Source organism: Leucoraja erinacea, chromosome 10 (genome assembly GCF_028641065.1).
Source record: "Leucoraja erinacea ecotype New England chromosome 10, Leri_hhj_1, whole genome shotgun sequence".
In the NCBI taxonomy this organism is placed as follows: Eukaryota; Metazoa; Chordata; class Chondrichthyes; order Rajiformes; family Rajidae; genus Leucoraja; species Leucoraja erinaceus.
In genome coordinates, this window is record NC_073386.1 from 31,907,015 (window position 1) to 31,924,248 (window position 17,234).

Here is a 17,234-nt window from a genome sequence, read left to right on the forward strand (position 1 = left end):
TAGATGTGGGCTGTCCTGCTGAGTTACTCCAGCATTTTGTGTCTACAGTTTAAACCAGCATTTGCAGTTCCTTCTTGAATCTTCCTTGATGGATGTTGGCTTTGATGTTTTATTTGAAACCTCGGGTAATGTAAGGGTGGAACAGGCACTCTATCTGAGCTTGTATACACCCATTCTCCATCCCATCTGCATATGTATGAAAATTGCCACCTTTACTCTCCCTTACTTCCCATCTTCCTCAACTCCTTTTAGTGTTCCAAGCCATTGAAAAGCACAGTTGTTTGGATCTCTTGTCTATTTTTCAAATACTGTTATATTTTGCCTTATCAGACCCCTAGTTTCAATAAAAATACAGAAGATATTCTTGATGATTAATGAAGGGTTATTTAAAATATTACCGTTTTTAGTAGAACTGGATGCAAATTTTTAAGATTAAATGATGCATATGTGTGGGAATAATGCAGAATATTATGGATAATCTAGCAAAATGCAGTTGCGGAACTATTAGCTTTCTGAGCTTTGATCTTGCATAGTCCTGCCTTGTTGCATATACCTCTGCATGTTTAGTGATTTGTGTATGATAGTTTTATCTCAGCTGCTATCTTAACTATCTTAACATATGTAAATCTTGCCTTTAAATATGTAGTTCAATGCAGCCAATATTGACTTAGCTTGAAAGTACAGTGGATCTTAAGTTGTTCAGAATATACGTGCCAGTAAATCAGTTAACATTTGCTTCGCTCTGAAGTGCTGCAGAAAATGATCAAAAATGTTGCCTTTGCTTCAGTTGTTGTCATTGTGGTGTTCTTTCTTTATTTTATTTTATTACTTGTATTTAGCTCACAGGTTCAGAGCTTCCAATACATAAAGTCCAAATACACAAGCATTTAAAAGGAGGGAAATTGAACCTCAAAGTGCAACCCGGGAAAACGGTGGAAATTATACGAATGGTTGACTGTCCTGCAGGGAAGTGGTTGGCTAAGAGTCAAGATGGGAATTGTATGTGAATTGCTTTTTTGTACTGCTAATTTTTGTTCTTCACATCTTGATCCATTTTCTGTGAATTTGCAGAATGGAGTATCTCTATCTCACAACAGATGTCATCTTTGAAGTACATTGATAACTGGGAAATACAAGATTGTCAATTCTGTTGGAGGCAAAAGATTAATCAAATTTTCACTCAAATTTAACTGCACCAATTGGTGTACTTGACAATAAATGTCCTTTGCCCTTTGTCCAATCCCTGTAACTCTAGAGCAGAGGTTTAATTTTTTGAATTAGAGATACAGTGCGGAAACAGGCCCACCGAGCTTGCACCGACCAACGATCCCCGTGCATTAACACTATCCTACACACACTAAGCCAATTAACCGACAAACCTGTACATCTTTGGAGTATGGGCAGAAACCGAAGATCTTTGAGAAAACCCATGCAGGCAAGATCATACGAAGTCTGTATAGACAGCATCCATAGTCACGATCAAACCCTGATATCTGCCACTGTAAGGCAGCAACTCTACTGCTGCGCCATTGTGTTTAACATGAGTGTGCTAACAAAATAAGCTTGGGAAACAAGGAAGAAGAATGATGCATTGCACATTTAGCTCATCCTGGAGATTACTGCAGTTATTCCATGGCTGGCTGTTTCAAGGAAGGAGAGAATCAACTAGGCTTTCTATTCTGGTCAATAGTTGGGTAGTGCAGATGTGTATAGCAGAATGGAGGCAAAAGCAGGTCTGCCTTATGAAAATCAAAAAAACTTTAGAGGCTGAAAATATGAAATAAAAACGGAAAATGGTGCATGAACAGCCAATCAGGCAGCAAATGTGGCAGTCCAGAGACAGTCAAGAGTGTTTTATTGCCATATCTCCAGACAGAACAATGAAATCTTTGCTTGCAGCAGGCCAATGGAATATATAAACACAGTACTCTGTAAACAATATAATAAACAAGAAAAAATATATATCTTTTGTTTATTATATCAATAATATAATAATAGTGCAAAAAACAAAAGCAATATCCATGGTCAGTCATGACCGAAGGTGGCCTACCGGCCCCCAAGTCTGTGTAGTTTAGAGGTTGTAGTGTTTAATAGCCTGACAGCTGTAGGGGAAAAAAGTCTGTAAATCTTCTAACTCCTAAAAGTATTACTGCTACTTATTACATCCGGCAAATCCCTTTGATGGTGGGGAGGTGGAAACCCATCACTGACTGGGCAGTGTTCACCACTTTTTGCAGGAGAAATAGTTAACATCGCTGCAAAAAGTAAGGTACAAGTTAGTTTTGGATAGTGGTTTCAGATTTCCACATGAAGAATTGCCACTTGGAGATGGCCAGAACTAAATGTACGGCAGTTCAGGTCGGGACCAGGAAAAGCGTACTAGAAAGAAGGTGTTGGTGCCAGAGGAATAGCATCCCTATAAGAGTCGGCACAAGGGAACTGTTCTCCAGTAAAGGTCAACGCCTTAAAGAGAAAAAATGGATAACGTACAAAACAAATCGGATAAATGTTTCAATAGGAGACAAATGCATACCATTAGTTTTAGAGTTGTCTTGTTGTTGACCTCTGACATTAATGTTTTGTGCAGATCAATTGGTGATTCAGATAATTTGATCTTTTGCATTGGTTGGGTCTTATGCATGCACATACTATCCCATTGTTTACATGCACATACTATCCCATTGTTTACATGCACATACTATCCCATTGTTTACAAATAGAAGCTCAATCCAGGATTCGTGTCCAGGACCACCTGGAAGATATACTATAGTCCCTCATTTATTTCAAGATGTATACTTTTAACTTTGTATTTATTTAAATGGTTTTTGATTAGGGCCTAGAGCAGCAGTAATACTTTCTAATAGTAGTTTCATGTTGTCACTGAATTATTTAAACCTCACTGCCTCCATGTGATTCTTACTCAAAATGAATTATCTTTTTCAGATGGCTATATCCACATTGATGCTGTGAAAATGAATATTGATGAAATTAAGGAAGTTAATAATAGACTGTCAAAATGCCTGCCAATGACTGATGAGATATATGATGATGTTGGGCTGAATGATATGCAAGTATAACTTTTTTCGCCTAAATATTTGTGTGGGCAAATAATCAATGAATAACCTTTTTGATCACTTAGTTGCAATGAGATGCTTAGCTAGAGTGACAATATCACATCTAAGCTTTGTTCTTTGTCTGAGACGTCCAGTAAATGAAAAGCTGTAAGAGGATCAGGGCTGTCAGCGGGAATCCAATGTATTTCTACATTCCCTGAGACAGGAGAGTAGAACAATCTGTTGCTCTCCCTCCCCAGCTGTGGGCTGCCTTGTCTATTTGCTTTGTCCTGGTACTCATAAATGCCATATGTGCAAAATTGAAGAAGATCTATAGCAAGGGTTCCCAGCCTGGGGTAAATTTGTTGATTCTGGATTTGTACATATCTTTTCTCACTGACTGACTGACCGTTTGGTTCTGGCATTCCAGTATCTGTTCATCATCAGTTGTTCATAAAAAATAAGTGAAATAACATTTATGTGCTATTAAAGTTGCCAGGGATAAACAGGACGAAAAAGTTTGGGAATCCCTGATCTATAGAATCAGGGCAAAGCAGCCAGCTTGGTATCCCAATCACCACTGTAAGGATTTGTCACTTGCCTAGCTCTGCACAGTGGCTGCAGAACGCGCAGTCTATAAAAAGGAGCTGTTGGTACTCACCCAGGCTCCTTGAACAGTACCGCCTTCAAAGATGAATATTTTCTTTAAATCGCTTTTGGATTTATTGCTTAGCTCTAATTGTTCTTGGGAAGATAGCGATGAGCTGCTTATTGAGCTGCTTCAGTCATCTTGTTAAGATGTACTTGCAGGGATAGTGTGTGCCAGGACTTAGACCCAGTAACATAGAATGAAAAGTGTTCTAAAGCATCTTAAGAATTTTTTGGTTCACCTTGCTAAACGGTTCCAGATGCTATCAAAGAAGACTTTGAGTAACTGCAGTTCGTTTTGTTCATTATACAATGGAAGGAGTTAATTAGCTGAAGAATGGAAAAGCACTGATTAAGATAAATATTCTATCACATTCCTGACTTGAGCCTTGTAAATTGTCGGAAGACTCTGGGGTATAGGGAGGCAAGTCTCCAATTACAGGATATCTGGCATGTATCTGTTGATTCAATAATTGTGTGTCTGATCCAGTTACATTTCTGGTCAATAGAAGCCAAATAATTTTTATGGTGGAAACTCAATGACGATACTATAATTCTGATGCCAAAGGAATTAAGGTAGCCTACTTTAACGAACAGTGACATCCACCATCATAAAGTGCTTTGAGAGACTGTCCATGATGTACATTAGTTCCTGCCTCCCCAACAGCTATGATCCAGTGTAGTTTGCCCACTGTTACAATAGCTCCATGGTAGATGCCATCTGTCTGGACCTTCGTTAGGTGCCTTTTATTATCTGAAGATGGAGATATTGACCATAACTCCACCTTCATAATCTCAACAAAACTCCTCTCTAAACTCGTGTACGTAGGAGTCAGCACACACCTCTGCCACTAGATCCTTCACTTTCTGACCTATGGACCACAATCAGCAAGAATGGGTAACAAAGCATCCTCCACGATAATTCTCAACATTGGTGCCCCCCAAGAATGCATTCTCAGTCCCTTCCTATCCTCTGTAGTCATGACTGTGCAGTCAAGTACTGCTCTAACGCCACCTACAAGCTTGCCGATGACACCATTGTAGTAGGCCGAATCTTGCAAAATTGATAGATTGAGTACCAGAAAGAGATTGAGACGTGTTAGCAACATGTTGTCAAGACAACCTCTCCGTCAATGTCAGTTAGATGAAGGAGCTAGGTATCGACTTGAGAGCATGGAAAACATGCCCGAGTCAGCATCAATGGTACTGAAGTGAAAATGGCTGAGGGCTTCAAGTTCCTAGGCATGAATATCACCAACAACTTGTCTTGGACCAAGCACACTAAAGTTACAGCCAAGTGGACATAGCAACGACTCTACTTCCTCAAGAGTCCAGGTTTGGAACTCTCCAACAACTCTTACGAAAATGTCTACAGATATATAGTAGGAATCATACTATTGGGTTGCATGGTTTGCGAACAGATCTGCCCAAGACTGTAAGAAACTGCTGAGAGTTGTGGATATCCTACTATGTAATTCATTCAGTTGGAAAAAAAATTGCCTAGAGACATACAGTATATCTCATCTCCAGCAAATAAACACGCATCCTCAAATATAGGACATATTTTCAGCTTTGCTTGGCAAGTAATTATTTGACAATAGCAATTATTCATTTTAATTTGCAGTCATGTTGTTAATTGTTACTTTTATTTTGAAGTCATGTTGGTTCTTACCTAATTATATACAGAATGTTTTCTACACACTTGGTTTAGGTATCGGTGCAGATCCTTGAAACCATAGCCTGTCCTGCAGCTCATTTATATATTGAATTGTGTGATTATTAATTTTATTATGTATTTTGTGAAGTGTGCAGTGTTATCATACATCATTCTAAAGCATTGTACCTGTTCTCTGAAATAATACATTTATAAATGTATATTATGGGACACGTTAATTTAAGATCTCTTTGTAAACTGTAAACATTTCATCCCATTGGCAGTTAAATTGCCATGACATTGGTAGATTTACCTTTCCAATACTGAAAACCTACTTGGTAACTTTTAAGTAACTTTGTGATGAGGTTTTAGGATGTGGTTCACAAATTGCATGTTTCATTTAACTGAGATCATTTTTGACAGGACTGAGGAAGAATGTTCCACAGAACAGCTTGATAGCATTGGTAAGTACTAAATTGAAATGGCCAGTTAATGAAGCTTTGTGCTGGATGTTATTTTGCTTTCGTATCTAGGTTTAGTTCATAAAGCATAATTGATTTAATACCATAGAACTCAAATAGAATCTACAGTTGCTTTAATTTCATGCAGGTCTCTGATCGTTGCTTTACATGATGCTCCCTTGTTTTCATTCCACATGCATATTGCAGCAAGTTATTTTCCATGCACATCCTTATAGGAGCTGATAATACCATTTTTTTATTTACTGTATGATCCTTGTTCTGGACTTGTGTGGAACATGTTCTACCTGGCAAGGATTTTGGACTCCTTAATGTCTTTTAGATATGTTGAAAACGCCTATCTCCATGATCTTTAAATGCCTGGCAAACAACCCCAGAAATGTGTTTGTTATTGCTATCTCTGTGGCCATGCAATTAATCTATTTTACTTTTAAATTGACTAATCTGTATTTCTAAATCGGTTGGCTCTTTTGACGTAAATAGTTTCTCATCTTTCCTAAAATCAGATTGGTATATTTTTATCCTTTATTCATCCTACCAATTTGCAGCAACTCGAGAATTCATTTCCAGTTATCTACTGATTCTGCAAGCTACTTTCTGTCAACCTGTATTTCAGTGCTGGTTTCCTCCACACTGTCAATCTTAACAAGTTGGTATTACCTACAAATATCAACACCATCTTTGCAATTGCCAAGTCTGAATTGCTTTTGTGCAAGGTGATCGCCAGTGCTCTCAACATAGATGAGTCCCTGTGGAGCAGCCTTCCTATTTTTCCCTACTCTGAGATTTGTTTTGACTTCTGCAGCCTGTTTTATTTTATTTGGCTATTTTAAACCATTCTGCTGCTTAATATCTTGCCCATAACCTGACCAATGTCTTGATCTCTGGTATCACTTTATTCAAAGCCCACTGAATGTCCATGAACATAACTTGCATTGCATCGTATTCATCCGTTTAGTTTAGAGATAGAGCGTGGAAACAGACAACTGAGTCCGTACCGGCCACCGGCCAGCAATCCCCGTGCAAGAGCACTATCCTGCACACTCGGGACAATTTAAAATTTCACTGAAGCTAATTAACCTTCAAGCCTGTACGTATTTGTAGTGTGGGAGGAAACCAGAGCACCTGGGGAATACCTACGCAGTCATGGGAAGAATTACAAATTTTGTACAGATAGAACTCGTAGTCAGGATCGAACCTGGTTCTCTGGCACTGCAAGGACATTGGGGGAATAGTACCTTACCATTTGAAATCTGGTTCAATTTATTTTAATTCTATTTTGATATTTTACTGTCCTACCGATGAATAGGAAAAAAAACATCCTTCTCCCCATTGGCATTAAAACCCCTCTATATTTCCTGAATTACTCTCCTCTATTTTTTCGAATATAGCAATGAGAGGACACGGTTTTAAGTTTTAGCCGTGTAGGAACCTAATGGGTAGTAAAATAACTGCTTGACTTGTAAGGATTTTAAAACCAAGGTACTGCAGTAGGGCTACTCAAGGCAGAGTATGATAACCAGGAGAGGCATTTCTTAATATTTGTTTATGGACTCTAGTTGCTCAGCTTACTGCATCTTAATGGTGAGCATTGATTGAAAGATACAGCATGGAAATGGCCCCTTCAGTGCATGGAGTCCACGCCGACCAATGATCACCTGTTCACACTAGTTTCAGGTTATCCCTCTTTCGCATCCACTCCCTACACACTGGCGGCAATTTACAGAGGCCAATTAAACCAGAGCACTCGTAGGAAACCAATCGGTCACATAGAGAACATGCAAACTCCACACAAACAGCATCCAAGGTCAGGACCGAGACAGTAGTTCCACCAGCTGTGCCACTGCTTTTCCAATTAATATCATTAATACTTTCAATGCAAAATAAGGCAAAAGTGAGAGTTTTACATATTATACAATGATAAGAACTAAAAATGTGGAACATTTTGCAAACAATCAATACATATTAAAACATGAACAGCATAATCTTTAAGCTGAAAATAATTATTAACATAAGGAAGTTTAACGAAGTTTTGCTCCCAAAAATATTTATTTTCCATTGACATGGATGGAGATGGATCTGCTACAGTTCTAAATCACCACAGCCTCTGCCTTGTCACCATGGGGACTTATCACAGATTTCTGTCTGTCTTTGGCTTGCATTTGAAGCATTTACAAAAATATTATGAACAATTAACAGTAACTATCTGGCGTGCATTTGCATAGATATTCCACTATGATCTTGTTTGCTCCTTGTAACAAGTGATTTTGAACACTAAACTCGAACACTCATTGGGAAAATTATTGGATTGATAATCTGGATATGATAATGTTTTCAAGAATGTAGACAAAGTCAAAGACAAAGACATGGATAGGAGAAGTTTGGAGGGATATGGACCAGCCACAGGCAAATGGGACTGGCTTGTTTACGCATGAAAGGCCTGTTTCATTACTGTGTAGATCTATGACTGAAATTTGTATGCAAAATCGGCTTTATTGATCGAAGTTCAAAGATTAATTTCTATTTTGGTTCCATTGAAAGTTATTGATCTGCAATGGATGTGGGAAGTTAGTTCATTCTTGAATATGATTAATACTATTTGTGATAAGAAATTTAAGATCTAAAACCCAAAATGGATATAACGCTTGGGAATTGGATTTATTTATCTTGCTTTATATATCACCTTTTTTAACAGAAGAGACATCAAATATTTACGATGATGTATTAAGCAAAGTGATGACATCTCCTATCGACAGGTACAACATAACTTGCCAAAAGGCTAAACTGGCTGATTAATAAGTTGAAAGTTTTTCAGGACATACAAACTATTATGTCGATGCATCCAAATATTTATTGACAATGTTACATTAATTCTGCTTTGAATCATTATAAATCATCAGGGATAAATTGGATAGCACCTGAAAACTAACTGGGTAACATTGTATGCAGTTAATCTGAACCTATTAATTGCATCAGTTTCATTTCATTCACATTCAGTTACCTGGTGCATTTACGCTAACTATTCCTCTCATGATCTTATACACCTCAACAAGGTCACTCCTCATCCTCCTGCGCCCCAAGGAATAAAGTCCTAGCCTGCTCAACCTCTCTCTATTGCTCAGGCTCTATAGTCTGGGCAGCAGCCTCGTAAATCTTCTCCGCTCTCTTTCAAGCTTAACGCCTTTCTTCTTTCCTGTAGCAGAGTGACCAAACTGAACACCATACTCCAAATGTGACCGTACCAATGTCTTGTAGAACTATAACATTACAACCCAACATCTATATTCAATACCCTGACTGATGAAGGCCAATGTACCAAAAACCGCCTTGACTATGCTACTTTCAAGAAACTATGTACCTGCACTCCAATATCCCTCTACTCTTCTATATTTGCCCGAGCCCTACCATTCACTGTGAAGGTCCTGCCCTGGTTTGACTTCCCAAATTGCAACACTTCTCACTTCTCTGTATTAAATTCCATCAACTAGTCCTCAGCCCACTTCGCCAACTGATCAAGATCTTGCTGCAAATCTTCACCACTTGCAATACCACCCACTTTAGTATAATCTTCAAACTAGCTAATCATGCCTTCTCTGTTCTCTTCCTAATCACTGTTTAGATGACAAACAGCAATGGGCTCTGTACCAAACCCTGAAGAACACCACTAATCACAGGCCTCCAGTCTGAAAAACAACCTTCCACCATCGTCTTCTGCTTTCTCCCATGAAGCCATCATTGAGCTTGAATATTAGTTATTGTAGACTTTTACAATATATGCAGCTTCATTATAACATTAAAATCACATTATATATTTCTCTTGTGTAAGCAAAAATCTATTGGTCTGCAAATTAAATTAATGTTTACTCTTTTTATTCTAATCATGGCCAACACAATCAAAAATGTCAGCAGTCCACAGATCCATTTAGCTGATAAAGGTGAGTCCAAAATACTCTGCAGAATGATATCTCCAAGCTTCTAAATTGTGGCCTCAGAACTAGATAATTGATCTAAAATATGCCGGCCTCCCTGCATCATATTGATCAGCCGAGTGTGCTCGGAAGATGAGGATCTGAATTTGCTGTTGTCACAAAATAAACATAGCATAGTAATATAGCTCATTTTAACATAGATATTTGGAGAGATGTGCTTATAAAAACAAAATGAGCCAGAAAAACTTGTAGGTAAGAAATGACCATACCTTGGTCAAAGATGTAGATGTTAAGGAGATTGTTTGGAAGAAGGCATAAAATTGGGGAAATAATTTGTGATTGAAGCTATAGCCATTTAGTGTAGCAAAGACCGGGAGGAAATTTAAAGTAGTTGTTGGGCTGGAGCAACAACTGCAAGGGGACGAAATGAAGAAAGGATTTAAGTGCAAAGATTGAATAATTATGTTTTTATTTTGCATTTAAAGATTTTAAATGTACTAATTCAACACAGACTGAATTTTCTAACATGTTTCGCTGCATAACAATTGCCTCTTCTGCTTCTGGGTGAATCTATCTGACATTGAAACATTTTACATTGCCTTCTGCCTTTCATAACTTGAACCCCCCCCCCCCCCCCCCCCATCCTTCAGCTTTTATAATCTTCAATTAATCTAAAATGTTGCTGTTTGTACCTTGTACAAATCTGCTTGTGTATTATTCCATTTCTCTCAAATCTCAAAGAAAAAAAATAAAATTCATAGTCTTACCTTTCCCTATCACTGAAACAATATCCAATGCTCTTCAGTCTCATTGCTTGATTTGTTCCTCTAACTTCAATGTCTTGTGCTCACTATAAATATCCTTTTAGTTGTGTAATTAAAGGAAATAACTGATTTTGCATTGTCCTGGGATAAACTCTATAAATTGATCAGGATTGTATCTTTCCATGGAATTTAGTAAACATATGCAAATTTAAATGCCTTGTATTCCTTTGAATAGCTTAACAAATGTAACATATTTGCAGAGAACAGATATCATGCCATTAGCAATTGAATTATTTCAATACAGCCCTTAGAACAGTTTGCAAATCTATAGATGCACATACCTGACATTTCCTATTGGACTTATTTGCTTTCATTTATTTTAGAATCACTTCATGAGGAAGTTTATGATGATGTGGAAATTGGTAGCCCTGAGTAAGTACGACACATTTAATTCTCCACTGATTTGAATTCTTCACACTGTAGAGTTTCCACCTGATACATTAGGGTGGCATAGTGGTGCAGCAGTATTGCTGCCTTGCAGTGCCAGAGACCCAGGTTCAATCCCAACAATGGGTTTTATCTTGGTGGAGCTTGTACATTCTCTCTGTGACTCTGTGGGTTTTCTCCCAGTGCTGCGTTTTCCTCCCAAATTCCAAACCAGTGCATAGTTGGAGGTTAATTGGCTTCTGTATATTGCCCCTAGTGTGTAGGCTATAAAAGTGGGACAACATAGAACTAGTGTACAGGTGATTGATGGTCGGCATGGATTCGGGGATGTGGGAGACTGAAGGGCCCGTTGTCCCTAGGTACACGAAAATGTTGGAGAAACTCGGCAGGTGCAGCAGCATCTATGGAGCAAAGGAAATAGGCAATGTTTTGGGCCGGAACCCCTCTTCAGATTTAAACTGTCCCTAGTGTGTAGGATAGTCCTTGTGTATGGAGTGATCAAAGGGCTTGTTTCTACACTATTTCTAAAGTAAATAGTGTTGCTGAGTAATGGCAGTCCATTTTGCTGAGGGTGATCATTGATGGTGGGAGATTTGGGGTGAATTGAATGTCAAAGGTACAATACAATACAATACAATTTATTTGTCACTTGAACCTCATAGAGGCTCAAATGAAATGTTGTTTCTACAGTCATACACACAAGAAAAAATGACCCAAGACGCAACACAATTTACACAGACATCCATCACAGCGCACCTCCTCCTCGCTGTGATGGAAGGCAAAAAAACGTATCTCTCCCCTGCACTTCCCATTCCCCTCCCGATGTCAAAGTCAAAGCCTCCGGCGGGCGATGGCAATTGTCCCGCGGCCATTAACGCCGCGCCGGGCGATGCAAGGCCGCACTCCAGGTCTTGTTGTTGGATCCCCCAGCGGGCGCTAGCAAAGTCCCGCAGCCATTCCAAGCCACGCCGCGCCGCGATGTCAGGCCCCGCTCCAGGTACTCCTCAACCCCGCGACTCGGGCGGGAGAAGTCGCCGTTGCGCGCACACACACACACACACCCCACCCCCCCAAATCAAAAAAAAATAAGGTAGGTGGTGGGAGACTGTCCTGGAGATGGTCACAGCCTCATTCTTTGTAAGAGTACATTTTACTTGCTGGTTATGAGCGTGAATGTTATTTGGGTTTAGTTGCATGGAGGCATGGACTGCTTCATATGCTGAGAGCTTTGATTGGAAGTGGAATTGAGCAAGTCAATTATTTATTGTCCTGTGCATGGGTATGGTGAGGTGAAAATCCTGTAGCCGCATCATGGACACAGAATATAAATTATGTATAAATTATCAAAGACCATTAAAAGAAAGACTGCAAAAATGATACATGGGTGGCATAGTTGGTAGAGCTGCTGCCTCACAGTGCTAGAGACTTGTTCAATCTTAACTTCAGATGTGGAGTTTGCATGTTCTCCTTGTGACCGTATGGGTTTCCTCCACGTGTTCTGGTTTTCTCCCACATCTCAAAGACCTGCTGGATTGTAGGCTACTTTACCTCCAGTGTGTAGGGAGTGGATGAGAAAGTGAGATAACCTAGAAGTGCAGTCACGGTGGCGCAGCGGTAGAGTTGCTGCCTTGCAGCGCCAGAGACCCGGGTTTGATACCGATTATGGATGCTGTCTGTACGGAGTTTGTACGTTCTCCCCGTGACCTGCATGGGTTTTCTCCGAGATCTTCGGTTTCCTCCCGCATTCCAAAGTCATACAGGTTTGTAGGTTAATTGGCTTGGTAAATGGAAAGATTGTCCCTAGTGGGTGTAAGATAGTGTTAATTTGCGGGGATCGCTGGTCGGCGCGGACCCGGTGGGCCGAAGTGCCTGCTGCCTGCTGTATCGCGAAACTAAAGTTAACTGGTGCAAAAACACAATAGAATAAAAGTCCATTGTGGTGTAAAAGATGATCCTTACTATTCTGTTGCTGAGGTAGGAATAGGATTGTGCAGGTTGCATCAAGAACCTGATTGTTGCAGGAAACTATTTGTTCCTGAACCTGATGGTGTGGGACTATAGGCGTCTGTACCTCCTGCTCAATAGTAACAGAGAGAAGGCAAGGCCCAGGTGCCCTGGGCGAAAGATGCTGCCTTGAGACAACACCTTGGGTAGATGCTTTTGATGGTGTGGGCTAATGGACTGGGCTGGACTGAGTTTGCCATTCTTTGCAGCTCTTGTTACCCCTTATGATGAAATTTTTGTACCAGGCTTTGATTCAACCGGTCAGTAATTATCAGCAAAAATCCTCACATCGGACCATGTCATGGATGAAGAGCCATTGCGCCTAGATTGGACAAAGGGACATTGATGAAGCAGTTGGAGATGGTTGAGCCCAGGACACAAGGAAACTCCTGCAGGAATCTTCAGTATCATGGTGCCTGAACATGCAAACATACCACAGTTAAACGTTATTAAAACAAACGGTTGTGAGTTCAAGCCTCATTGCAGGACTTGTGCATAATCTAGCTTGGCATTGCATAATATATTCTATTCTTCAGTCCTGAAGTGCCAGGATACAATGAGGCTTGAATCCAGACCAACTGCTTTAATGTTTAAGAAAGAACTGCAGATGCTTGTAAAATCAAGGGTAGACACAAAATGCTGGAGAAACTCAGCGGGTGAGGCTGAGGGTCTGAGGAAGGGTCACGATCCGAAATGTCACCAATTCCTTCTCTCCATAGATGCTGCCTCACCCGCTGAGTTTCTCCAGCGTTTTGTGTCTACCTCCTGCTTTAATGATACTCCTTCATTGATGTATCATTGAGAATTAGATATACATTACTGTCTGTAATTTATCTTTTTTTATTTCCAGTGTACATTCAGCATCAGAATCTACTTTATGTAAGTGTACTTCAACTGAAGAGATTTGGAATTCATTTTAGACTGAGTTACTTGAAGGCCGTTAAAGTTGCTCATCTCGCCTGTCCCAAAAAATGTAACTTTTTTTTAGTGAAATCACTTTCTAATTCTTACCCTACAAAAAAATCTATTATTTCAGTCATCAATTAATCAATCATCAAGCATTGCTTCAACACATTTGACTGGATGGGTGTGCAGGCATGATCTGCACTTTCACCTTTTAAACTCCCTTTAGATTTGACAATTGTGGAGATTCCAATGTGTCGTGTTTGTCTGGGAACTGCAAATGAAAAAAAAAAGTGATTGATTATAAATGTCTTGGCTGGGAAGAATACACAATTGAAGCATTCGATCGAATTTTGCCTGATCTTGGACACAATAATAAATTAATGCGAGGTGATATGTTAATGCTGGCTAAAGATTTTCATCAAATGTTATCAGCAACTCTAGAACATACTAAAGCAAATTAATTCAAAAGCACTACTAGAGCATCATGTATTTGCGGGAAACATTAAATTATTACACTTGAAACCAATATGTGCGCCCATTTGGCAGGAATCTATCAGCGAAAGTTTGCTTTGAAATGACTCTAATTAGGAAATGGGCAAATTAAAGTCTCCATAGAAATACTTTGTTATATCACCTCGTGATCTGATGTGAATTGTTTTCCCGAATGCTACTTAACACTAACTAAATTGCCAATAACTGCATAAAAGAGCAATTTTGACACCAAAAACTGCAGTGCAGCCCATGAATAAAGGCCTATTTTCAAAGCTTTCCAGGCAACATGTACAATATAAATCTAATGACACCGTCAAAGCTATTGAGGCTGTACATTCTCCCGTCCAGTTTTTAAACTGTCAATATCTGCTGTGCTATCCACATCAACCTGAAGAAGCTCTAATTATGCTACTCGGGAATTTGGATACATTGATACTAGGCAATGACACAAGATTATAATATTTCTACCACATGTACTTGAAGCTACAGTGATTTCCAGTAATGCAGTTACAGAAAATATCTTCATCCTTTGGATACCTGTTATTCCATATGATCCATCATTTCAATTCAAGTAATGTTGCCTGGGTTTCAGCAACTAAGTTACAGAGAAATGTTGAATAAGTTAGGTCTTTATTCTTTGGAGTGCAGAAGGTTAAGGGAGTACTTGATAGAGGTCTTTAAAATGATGAGAGGGATAGACAGAGTTGATGTGGATAAGCTTTTCCCATTGAAAGTAGGGAAGATTCAAGCAAGAGGACATGACTTCAGAATTAAGGGACAGAAGTTTAGGGGTAATATGAGGGGGATCTTCTTTACTCAGAGAGTGGTAGCTGTGTGGAATGAGCTTCCAGTGGAAATGGTGGAGGCAGGATCGATTTTATCATTTAAAAATAAATTGGATAGGTATATGGATGGGAAAGGAATGGAGGGTTATGGTCTGAGTGCAGGTAGATGGGACCAGGGGAAAATAAGTGTTCGGCATGGACTTGTAGGGCCGAGATGGCCTGTTTCTGTGCTATAATTGTTATATGGTTATATGGTTATAATTTCAATTCTCTGTTCAACTTAGTTTTGCTATGAGCATTAATGAAAAGCAAGGATATTAGGTTATTAGCCTTAATCTCGATACTCATTAATTTTCACATGGTCATCTATCTGGGTTGCCCCTGAGTGAGTGATAAAAAATAATCTCTACAATTATACATCAGCATTTTGTGCCTATCTTTGGTGTAAATTAGCGTCTGCTGTTTTATCCTATACATTTATACTCCAAATGGAATTATATTACATTTTACTCAAGACATACAGGTTTGTAAGTTAATTGCTTTCAGTATAATCGTGTGTGTGTTAATGTGCGGGAATTGTTGGTCGGCGTGGACTTGGCGGGCCGATGGGCCTGTTTCTGCACTGCACTCTAAAACTGAATTAAATTTTGTATACATACTTATTTTCAATGTGCATGTTTTCATTCATAACCTTAGTTAAACTACATAATTTATATTATTCATAAAATAATTATATAGTTGGGTTAGATTTTATTTCATTTATAAGGAGAGTTGTAAAACCCAATTACATGAAAATAAACGGAAACATCACGATTACCAATATTATACCCAGCATTGCCTGGGTTATTGCTGCTCATTTAAAACGCTTTTCTAATCAGTTCCTTTTTTATTCCTTAGCAACGACAACAAACCTTGACAGTGATAAAAATAGTTTGTATGAGGACGTTAGCAATGTAAGGGAACTCAATGATTCAGAGTAAGTGATTCACCATTGTCATTGTCAACACTAGATGCTTATCCATATGTACTTATCAAATGGTATTTCTTAACAGCAGGAAGTGTGTTCTTCAATTTTATTCCTACCTTTCTTGTTAGCTATGTTAAATTACAATTAAAACACAAAGTACTTGTGCTATATATTGGGTATTATTTTTGTAAGGCATTTCAAATAAGCGCAGTAGGTGTGGTCTAGTCAATGAATTTGTATAAATAGTGACCATTTTATTGTTGAACCCCTGATTTTCCAAAGCTAACCTCTCGTGTTTTGGTCTGTGGTACGATATCAAACTCGCTTTCACAAGTTCAAAGAAAGCTGTTTCAGAAAGCTTTTTTTCATTTATTCCTCAATTATCCAACCATCCATCAAGGTTCAGCCTTTTATTGTGAGGGACTACATTTATATTCCTGTTGGGTCACATTCTGGTATTTTCCTACACTCTTTTAGAGACAGAAGCTCCAAGTCAGACACAAGTAAAGTAAGCTGGGGGGAAATCTTCAGGAAACGTGGAGAAAATACCATGAAAACAGGAGAAATGAAGTACAAAGGAAGTGAAAGGTAGAATGTAATATGTTCTGTTTCCCTGAGACTTGAAGAAAATGATGTGATCATAAATATCTGGCATTACTGGACAGTTGAATACTGATTTCAGTAAGGTCTTGAATAGTATTTGTACACTGAATTATATTTCTACTGGCACTAATCCAGATTTTCTAAAAGTGCTGTGGGTAACACATGTTTCAACTGTTATTATCTGGGCAACACATCGTAGGCAACACATATGGTTCCAATATAAGTAACCCCAACCTGAACATGCCATCCTCATTACTATCAACCAGTGAGCTTTAAACGAGCATAAAAGTAATGTTGAATTATAGCATCAAATCAGCCCAGTGAGCATCATTTCACATCACTTCACGTGCAAATTTCTGTGTAGAGTGGAGCTGAATATACTTTCTAACTGTGGTATAAGTAATATATTATTAAATTCTAATTTACCTCTTTGCCTATGGCGTAAGCAAAATAATAAAAGTACCATATATACCTCCTTAGCCACAGTATTTTTATTCAGAGCT

General features: G+C 38.9%; 1 protein-coding gene across 6 annotated transcripts in view; it reads left to right on the top strand.

Moving 5' to 3' along the window:
• LOC129700985 (FYN-binding protein 1) overlaps nt 1-17,234 on the top strand; it is a 48,860-nt gene that overhangs the window by 17,238 nt on the left and 14,388 nt on the right. For 3 of the 6 annotated variants that reach the window (XR_008724138.1, XM_055641869.1, XM_055641866.1), the window contains 9 exons: nt 840-999; nt 2,944-3,067; nt 5,779-5,819; nt 8,530-8,590; nt 9,741-9,769; nt 10,911-10,959; nt 13,829-13,857; nt 16,059-16,137; nt 16,606-16,716. Coding sequence is in view for 4 of the 6 variants with exons in the window: in XM_055641869.1 (XP_055497844.1) it covers nt 840-999; nt 2,944-3,067; nt 5,779-5,819; nt 8,530-8,590; nt 9,741-9,769; nt 10,911-10,959; nt 13,829-13,857; nt 16,059-16,137; nt 16,606-16,716 (683 nt within the window). In the remaining 2 variants the exon portion in view is untranslated. The remainder of the gene's footprint in view (nt 1-839; nt 1,000-2,943; nt 3,068-5,778; nt 5,820-8,529; nt 8,591-9,740; nt 9,770-10,910; nt 10,960-13,828; nt 13,858-16,058; nt 16,138-16,605; nt 16,717-17,234) is intronic. The other 3 variants (XR_008724139.1, XM_055641868.1, XM_055641867.1) reach the window with 2 other exon arrangements.